The sequence below is a fragment of the Mobula hypostoma genome, chromosome 17 (genome assembly GCF_963921235.1).
Source record: "Mobula hypostoma chromosome 17, sMobHyp1.1, whole genome shotgun sequence".
NCBI classification, from domain to species: Eukaryota; Metazoa; Chordata; class Chondrichthyes; order Myliobatiformes; family Myliobatidae; genus Mobula; species Mobula hypostoma.
Window position 1 is genome coordinate 70,010,360 of NC_086113.1, and position 10,000 is coordinate 70,020,359.

The 10,000-nt window shown below is 49.7% G+C and overlaps 1 protein-coding gene across 1 annotated transcript in view; it reads left to right on the top strand.

Moving 5' to 3' along the window:
• LOC134357768 (tetranectin-like) overlaps window positions 1–10,000 on the top strand; it is a 21,130-nt gene that overhangs the window by 1,052 nt on the left and 10,078 nt on the right. Inside the window, exon 2 of the mRNA XM_063069397.1 lies at window positions 6,315–6,407. Within this exon, the coding sequence (XP_062925467.1) occupies window positions 6,315–6,407 (93 nt within the window). The remainder of the gene's footprint in view (window positions 1–6,314; window positions 6,408–10,000) is intronic.

The window sequence follows — 10,000 nt, forward strand, 5'->3', positions numbered from 1 at the left end:
CATACCCTCCCCTCCCCTCTTCCACATACCCTCCCCTCCACTCTTCCCCATACCCTCCCCTCCAATCTTCCTCATACCCTCCCCTCCCCTCTTCCCCATACCCTCCCCTCCAATCTTCCTCATACCCTCCCCTCCCCTCTTCCCCATACCCTCCCCTCCAATCTTCCTCATACCCTCCCCTCCCCTCTTCCCCATACCCTCCCCTCCCCTCTTCCCCATACCCTCCCCTCTTCCCCATACCCTCCCCTCCCCTCTTCCCCATACCCTCCCCTCTTCCCCATACCCTCCCCTCCCCTCTTCCACATACCCTCCCCTCTTCCCCATACCCTCCCCTCCCCTCTTCCACATACCCTCCCCTCCACTCTTCCCCATACCCTCCCCTCTTCCCCATACCCTCCCCTCCCCTCTTCCCCATATCCTCCCCTCCCCTCTTCCCCATACCCTCCCCTCCCCTCTTCCCCATACCCTCCCCTCCGCTCTTCCCCATACCCTCCCCTCTTCCCCATACCCTCCCCTCCCCTCATCCCCATCCCCTCCCCTCCCCTCCTCCCCATACCCTCCCCTCCAATCTTCCTCATACCCTCCCCTCCCCTCTTCCCCAAACCCTCCCCTCCAATCTTCCTCATACCCTCCCCTCCCCTCTTCCCCATACCCTCCCCTCTTCCCCATACCCTCCCCTCCCCTCTTCCCCATACCCTCCCCTCTCCTCTTCCCCATACCCTCCCCTCCAATCTTCCTCATACCCTCCCCTCTTCCCCATACCGTCCCCTCCCCTCTTCCCCATACCCTCCCCTCCCCTCTTCCCCATACCCTCCCCTCTTCCCCATACCCTCCCCTCCCCTCTTGCCCATACCCTCCCCTCCCCTCTTCCCCATACCCTCCCCTCCCCTCTTCCCCATACCCTCCCCTCTTCCCCATACCCTCCCCTCCCCTCTTCCCCATACCCTCCCCTCTTCCCCATACCCTCCCCTCTCCTCTTCCCCATACCCTCCCCTCTCCTCTTCCTCGTACCCTCCCCTCTTCCCCATACCCTCCCCTCCCCTCTTCCCCATACCCTCCGCTCCCCTCTTCCCCATACCCTCCCCTCCCCTCTTCCCCATCCCCTCCCCTCTTCCCCATACCCTCCCCTCCCCTCTTCCCCATACCCTCCCCTCTTCCCCATACCCTCCCCTCTTCCCCATACCCTCCCCTCCAATCTTCCTCATACCCTCCCCTCTTCCCCATACCCTCCCCTCTTCCCCATACCCTCCCCTCTCCTCTTCCCCATACCCTCCCCTCCCCTCTTCCCCATACCCTCCCCTCCAATCTTCCTCATACCCTCCCCTCTTCCCCATACCCTCCCCTCCCCTCTTCCCCATACCCTCCCCTCTTCCCCATACCCTCCCCTCCCCTCTTCCCCATAACCTCCCCTCCAATCTTCCTCATACCCTCCCCTCTTCCCCATACCCTCCCCTCCCCTCTTCCCCATACCCTTCCCTCTTCCCCATACCCTCCCCTCCCCTCTTCCCCATACCCTCCCCTCTTCCCCATACCCTCCCCTCCCCTCTTCCCCATACCCTCCCCTCCCCTCTTCCCCATACCCTCCCCTCTTCCCCATACCCTCCCCTCCCCTCTTCCCCATACCCTCCCCTCTTCCCCATACCCTCCCCCCTCCCCCCTCCCCTCCCCTTCCCCTTCCCATCTTCCCCCTCCCCTTCCCCTTCCCATCTTCCCCCTCCCTTCTTCCCCTCCCCTCTTCCCCTACCCTCTTCCCCTCCCCTCCTCTCCCCTCTTCCCCCTCCCCTCCTCTCCCCTCTTCCCCCACACCTCCTCTCCCCACTTCCCCCTCCTCTCCCTTCTTCTCCCTCCTCTCCTCTCCCCTCCCCTCTTCCCCCCCTCTCCCCTCCCCTCCTCTCCCCTCTCTTCCCCTTCCTCTCTTCCCCTTCCTCTCTTCCCCTTCCTCTCTTCCCCTTCCTCTCTTCCCTTCCTCTCTTCCCCTTCCTCTCTCCCCTTCCCTCTTCCCCTCTTCCCCGTCCCCTCTTCCCCGTCCCCTCTTCCTCGTCTCCTCTTCCCCCTCCCCTCTTCCCCCTCCTCTCCCCTCTTCCCCCTCATCTCCCCTCTTCCCCCTCCTCTCCCCTCCCCTCCACTCGCCTCTTCCCCCTCCTCTCCCCTCTTCCCCTTCCCCTCTTCCCCTTCCCCTCTTCCCCTTCCCCATTTCCCACTCCCCTCTTCCCTCTCCCCTCTTCCCTCTCCCCTCTTCCCTCTCCCCTCTTCCCCATACCTTCCCCTCCCCTCCTCCCCATACCCTCCCCTCCCCTCCTCCCCATACCCTCCCCTCCCCTCTTCCCCATACCCTCCCCTCTTCCCCATACCCTCCCCTCCAATCTTCCTCATACCCTCCCCTCCCCTCTTCCCCATACCCTCCCCTCTTCCCCATACCCTCCCCTCCCCTCTTCCCCATACCCTCCCCTCCCCTCTTCCCCAAACCCTCCCCTCCAATCTTCCTCATACCCTCCCCTCCCCTCTTCCCCATACCCTCCCCTCCCCTCTTCCCCATACCCTCCCCTCCAATCTTCCTCATACCCTCCCCTCCCCTCTTCCCCATACCCTCCCCTCCCCTCTTCCCCATACCCTCCCCTCTTCCCCATACCCTCCCCTCCCCTCTTCCCCATACCCTCCCCTCCCCTCTTCCCCATACCCTCCCCTCTTCCCCATACCCTCCCCTCCCCTCTAAATTTTGCCTAACCAGAGTTTTATAAATTTGTAACATAACTTTGTAGCTTTTGAACTTAATGCCTCAACTAATACCACAGTATCAATGTGTGTGGTACTTTTAGGGAGCTATGTACTTGGACTCCAACATCCCTCGGTTTCTCAGCCCCGTCAATGATCCTGCTGTTAACTGTGTACTCTCCTTTAATGTTGCATTGCCCAAAGTACGGCTAGTACTTGCCCAGATTAAATTTTATCAGCTATTTCTCCTATATCTCCAACTGAACTATATTCTGCTGTGTTGTTTGACAATCTTCTATACTATCCACAGTGCAACCAATCTTTGTATTGCTTGTGAACTTACTAAATCTCCCAGCCATGTTTCCTTCCAGGTTATTTATAGGTATCACAAAGCCGCCGAGTTCCCAGTACAGATCTCTGCAGAGCATCCTAAGTCAGGGAACTGCAGCCAGAATAAGCCCCATTGATCACTACCCTCTGTCTACTGTGGGCAGGCCAGTTCTTAGTCCAAATTCCAAGGCATCATGGATCCCATTGTATCTCAGTCTTCTGGATGACTGGGACTTTGTCAAACACCTTTCTAAAATCTGTGTAGACAACATCCATAGTCCTACCCTCAGTAATCACGTTTGTCACTTCCTTGAGCAACAGGTCCCCTGGATAGGTATCACCGCAAGAAATAGTTATCCTGAGCACAAATCACAATTCTGATTTTGGAATCTTGCTCTGCATGAATTGGCTGGAATACCTGCAGCTTACGTGCTGTCAGAGGCAGGAAAGATTGCTCTGAGTGGCCACCCTCCCTGTGCTGCGTTCTTCTACCACACACTCCGTAATCCACACTGCAGGACAGAAGGCTGTAGAAATCCGAAATACAAACTGAGTGTCCGTGGAGAGAGAAACATAGACCTAATGCTTCAGTGTGATATTCTTCGTCATTCTCTGCTGAAGGGACTCCAACCTGAAACTCTGCCTGTCCCACTGAGTGTTGTTTGGAATTCTGTTTATTAGGAAGTTTATTTACGAGGTGATCAATAACAGCAGAGCTGTGAATGTTTTCATGGATCTTTGTAAGGATTTAACAAAATCCCTCTTAGTTGTTTCATCTAGAACATTCAGATATGTCAGAACTAGCGATTTACTGGATTCAAATTTGGCTTGCCCCTAGGCAGAGGGTATTTATGGATGTGTATTCACCTGGAGGTCATGACGGGCGAGTGGTGTTCTTCGTTCTTCGGTGATGGCTCTTGGGACCTCTGTTGTCTGTCAGATATATAAATGATTTGAATGAAATTGTGGTAGGGTGGGTGAGCAAACTTGCAAATAACACAAATATTACAGGTATTGTGTAGTGCATAAAATCGCCAAAAGATACAGTGGCCAATTTATTAAAAACACCTGTACACCTGCTCATTAATGCAAATATCTAATCAGCCAATCATATGGCAGTAACTCAATGCATAAAAGCATGCAGATATGGTCAAGAGGTTCAGTTGTTCAGACCAAACATCAGAATCGGGAAAAATGTGATCTAAAGTGACTTTGACTGTGGAATAATGTTGGTGCCAGATGAGGTGATTTGGGTATCTCAGACACTGCTGATATCCTGGGATTTTCATGCACAACAATCTCTAGAGTTTACAGAGAACGGTGCGAGAAACTAACAACATCCAGTGAGTGACAATTCTGTGGGCAAAAATACCTTGTTAATGAGAGAGATCGGGGAGAATGGTTGGACTGGTTCAAGCTGACAGGAAGGCAACAATAACACAAATAACCAGATGTTACCACAGTGCTGTGAAGAAGGGCTTCTCTGAACTCAGATGACGAACTTTGAGGTGATGGGCTACAGCAGCAGAAGATCACACTGGGTTGTACACCTGTCTTCAATGAAGTGGTTACTGAGTGTATGTACTCTAGTTTCAGAATCCCCTGCTCTGGGAAGAAGAACGTAGAACATACAGCACAGAATGGGCTCTTCGACCGACGATGTTGTGCCAACCCACTCCGCGGTCAATATAACCCTTCGCTCCCACATGGCCAATGGCCCCCCATTTTTCTTGCACCCATGCACAACAAGAGTCTCTTAAATGTCCCTATTGTAACTGCCCTTATCACCACCCCTGGCCGTGCTCTAACATCTCCCCAAAACTTTTCTCACTCCCTTTACACAGATATCCTGTGATATTGGCCGTTGGCTCCCTGAGAAAAAAATGTCGCTGTCCGCTCTCTGTATGCCTCTGGTAATCTATATATCTTGACTAACTTGCCTCTCACCCTCCTTTTATTTCAAAGAGGAAAGCTGTAGCTCATTCCTCATACAGCACATGACTTTTCACCTTAGCTATGCATCTCATGATCTTTTAAACCTCAGTAAGTCTCCTTTGCTCTAAGGAAATGACCCACAACGATCCAATTTATCCTTATAACTCAAGCCCTTCAGTCCCAGAAACACCCTTATGAATTGTTTCTGAACTCCCTAGCCTTCTCTGCCGCAGACAAGCAATTCCAGTTCTTCAGCAAAAAAAAAACTGAAGGAACTCAGCAGCATCTGAAGAGTGAGGGGTCATTGACATTTCAAGTCGAGGCCCTGCACCGGGACTGAGAGTGTAGAGTGAATAAATAGAGCCAATAAAACGGGCTGAGAGTGAGGCAATGAGGCTAGAAACTGGAAAGGCACAAAACTGGGTTATGGCTGGTGGGGTGTTGGAGAGAGGGAACAAAAAGAGTCTTTGAGAGAAAAGAACATGAGATGTGGGTTACCTGAATTTGGAGGTCATTGTGCACTACCAGACACAAGTTGCTGTTCCTCTAATATGTGTTTTACCTCTCAGAGGCAGTGAGAGATGGTGTATCAATGGGAAAGGAGTTAAAATGGTATGTTATTAGGAGTTTCTGATACACCTCCTGTGGTTATCTGAGGAAGGGACCAGGGTGCACAGAGAGAGTGGTCCCTGCAGAAAGCAGGAAGGGATGGATAGGGGTGGGTGGGGAAGAGAAAGAGGCAGACACCCTTCTGGCTCTTTGCCCCAATAACAAGCATACTAGAAGGCTTGCACTTATGGCGAGAAGGAGAGCAGGTTCAAAGGAGATCTGGGGGACAAATTATTTGTCAGAGAGAGATAGGTGCCTGGAATGTTCTATCAGAAGTTGTGATGAAGATATAAATATGATAGATGCGTTTAAGAGGTTCCTAGATAGGGACGTGAACGTGCAAAGAAAGGAGGGATATGGACATTTGTAGCTAGAAAGAAATAGTTTTTAATTACTAGTTTAATTAGTTCAACACCACATCGTGAGCTTGTTCTGTGCTGTACTATTCTATGTTATCCATGTATGAGTGAGGATAGCTGTGTGGAAAAAACACCAAGAGTGGAACCACTTTACTCTGAACATACTTGTTTAAAATCCCACCTTGTTGAACTGTGTATCCCAGCAGAGCTCCCATGCCAACGAGCTTTCTCCACACTCTCTCCCTCCAAGAATCTGCTGACTGATAGTGGGGTTTGGCTTTCACATCACAGAAGGTGTGTCTTCTGGGGGAACTTTGGTGATATTGTACCACCTCTCACTCTGTTTTCTTCACACTTGCTCAATGGTAGTGACTGTGGGTATGATTGAAGACATCAAGAAGCAGATTGCCCACATTGTGGAGGAGGTGAACTTACTGAAGGAGAAACAGGCCCTGCATGCAGGTAAGGAGGGCGTGTGGGGAGGCTTATGTCTTGTCCCCTTCACCATTAAAGTACCCTCTTAAATGCTAACAGAAAGTTCCAGCTAATGCTTAAGTGTGATATTAGTGTCTGGAAAAGACTAGTTACCATCATTGTATCACTTAGCCACAACCTTCTGCCTCCTGCCACATCACCAGCTGGGGCAGACCCCTCAGAGCACACTGAGAAGTTTCCGCATAGCAGCCTCCCATAAAGAGCAATGGAGATGCCCACTGAACGGGCCACTGCTCTGCTCTGAATCATTCACCTCTTTCTGAGAAGACAGGTGGGGATTCTGTTCAATTCACCCAAGTAATGGTGACACATTCCTTTGCCAATGAGTCCTCGGAGATGTAGACCTCACAGTTACCGGGATAGGCGAAGATCAGCTTAGCTTGTAAACTTCATTCCAGCCCTCTTGGACTTAGAACCAGTCTGACAGAGAGCTGAAGTGTTCATGGGCATATACGACTTCATGTCCAAACACCTGAGCAGTCACATTGTTCAGTTCACCAAAGACATGACAGTGGTGGGGCTCATCACTAACAACAATGAGATGGTCCCACAAATAGGAGATGGAAGAGCTCAGTGCATGGTACCAGGCAAATAACCTCTTCCTCAATGTCAACAAGAGAAAGGAGATGATTATTGCCTTCAGGAGAACTCGCCCCACTCAAACCCCTCTTTACATCGGTGGCACAGTAGTGCCAGCAGTTTCAAACTCTTGGGATTGCTCACCCTGCACAACCTCTCACGGTCCCAGAACATATCCTACAGCATCAGGACAGCTCCCCAATGCCACTACTCTGTCAGAAGGCTGAAAGGAGATGGACAATGCACATCTATACTTGACCACACAGTGGCAGACAGGAGGGGTCTACAAGGGGTAGTCGAAACTGACAAAGCATTATCAGCACCAGGCTACCCTCTCTCAAGGACATATATACAGAAAGGTTGCCAGAAAAGGGCCAGTAACATTATGAAGGATCTCACATCAGGAAGGAGTCTATATAGCATCCATGCCAGGACCATCAGACTCAAAAACAGTTACTTTCCCCAAGGAGTAATGCTGATCAACACCTCCACCCACTAACCCACTCCTCCATACCACCGACCTTTTATCATTTCCTACCAGGGTCACCACATACACAGACACCTGTGTGTCTAGCATCACTTTATGTATATGCAATCAATCTATCAGTATTAATATCTTACGTATTTATATTTATTGTGTTTTATTTTATTACTGTGTTCTTTATCTCATTGTGTTTTTTGTGCTGCATTGGACTTGGAGTAACAACTATTTTATTCTCCTTTACACTTTTATTCTCCTGTACTGGAAATGACGTTAAACAGTCATGAATCAACAGATGCTGCCTGGCTGTCTGAGAGCATCTACTCGACGTCCCTGCTCTGTGCCTGCCTGCTGGAAGCCCGCCGGTGCTATTTCAGACCTGCCTCTGCCACCTCTCCCCCTGCGTTCCCCACACCGTCCTGTGGCCTTGGCTCTCCTTTTCTGATTTCCAGGGGGGAACTGAAAGCTGAAGGGAATCTATCAGTTTGTAAATTGTTCCTGTGGACTTAATCCTGTCTTTTGTTCCAGGTGATCCTGTGATGTTGGGGTTGGGATGTCCCATTTCCCAAGCATTTTTTTTATCGCTTTGGGACTGTTAGCTATTCGCTACCGCTCCTGAGGCTCAGCGATCCCTGGACACATTCCAGGAGATCCATGTCTGAGGTTGACTGCAAGCTCCCAGCTTATTCCATAGGGATTTGGGGATCTCCTCCTGTTACTAGCTGATCCTAGAACTCCTGCCACTCCCAGGAGATCGCAGGGCTTATGGATCTGCTCCTGTTATGAGGATGTTTCCAGGACTAGAGGTCCTGAGTTATAAGGAGGGGTTGGCCAGGCTCCTTGGAATGTAGAAGAATGGAGGTTGACCTTGTAGATGTGTTTAACATTATGAGAAACATATATAATATGGCTGCTTACAGTCTTTTCCAGACGGTAGTGGAGTCCAAAACTAGGAGGAATTGATTGAGGGTAAAAGGAAAATTATTTAAAGAAGACCTGACAGACACATTTTACACACAGTGGATGGTGTGTCTATGGAATGAGTTGCCAGAGGAAGTGGTTGAGGCAGGTACAATAGTATCATTTAAGAAGCACTTGGATAGGTAAATGGAGAGGTGGGCCTCGGAGGGATGTGGGAAAAACAGGAAGTTAATACAGACTGAGTGGGCAACATAGTTGTTATGGACTCGTGCCAAAGGGCTTGTAGCCATGTTGCATCCCAGATCACTCTGGGCAATTTCAAACTGGAGGGCCTCAAGAGACCATTCCCATCCAACACATGCCTTCTTCTCATTACTACCGTTAGGGAGCAGTACGGGAGCACACACAACATTTAGAAACAGCTTTCTCAATGGTCCATGAATCATGAACACCTCCTCACAATTCTGTTATCTTCTTGCACGTTGCACAGATTTCATCACAACACACACAGTGCTGAAGGAACTTAGCAGGTCATGCAGCTCTCTGGAGGGGAAAGAACAGTCAACCGTTCAGGCTCATCAGGAAGGGGGAGGAAGCCATATACACGTCAGCAATAAAAAAACCTAATTATGATTCTGACTATTTTCTTTAGGGATCTTCTCCCACTCCCAGCAGAACACATAGCTTTAGGGACCCATCACTTTGCAGACCATTATCCTCCCCAGGGAGGGCATTGGATATGGCTTTGGAAAATCAGTTAACAGAAGTAATTGGAGCAGCATTAGTAGTGATCTTTGAGGAATCACTAGAGTCAGGAGTGGTTCCAGGGGACTGGAAATTCATAAACACCTCTCCACTTTTTAAAAAGGGAGGGAGGCAAAAGGCTGGAAATTATAGGCTGGTTAGCTCAACTAGGTAAGATTTTAGAGACGTAGAAAAGTACGGCACTGAAACAGGCCCTTCGGCCCATTTAGTCCATGCCAACCATTTAAATTACCTACTCCCATTGACCATAGCCCTCGAAACCCCTACTATTCATGTATCTATCCAAACTTCCATTAATGTTTAAAGCAAGCTTCCATGCACCATATACATTGTCAGCTTGTTCCACAATCTCACAACCCATTGAGTGAAGAAGATTCTACAATCTTCTACTTCCAAGGAATAAAGCCCTAACCTATTCAATCTTTACATATAACTCAAGTTCTCCAAATCTGGCAACATCCTTGTAAATTTTCTCTGCACTCTTTCAACCTAATTTACATCTTTCCTGTAGGCAGGTGACCAAAACTATACACAATACTCCAAATTATGCCTCACCAATGTCATATACAACTTCAACATAACATCTCATCTCCTGTACTCAGTGTGTCAAAAGCTTTCTTTATGACCCGATCTACCTGTGACACCACTTTCAATGAATTATGGACCTGTATTCCCAGATCCCTTTGTTCTACTGCACTCCTCAGTGCCCGACCATTTGCTGTGTAAGATCTACCCTGGTTCATCCTACCAAAGTGCAACACCTCACACTTGTCTGCATTAAATTCCATCCGCCATTTTTCAGCCAATTTTTTCA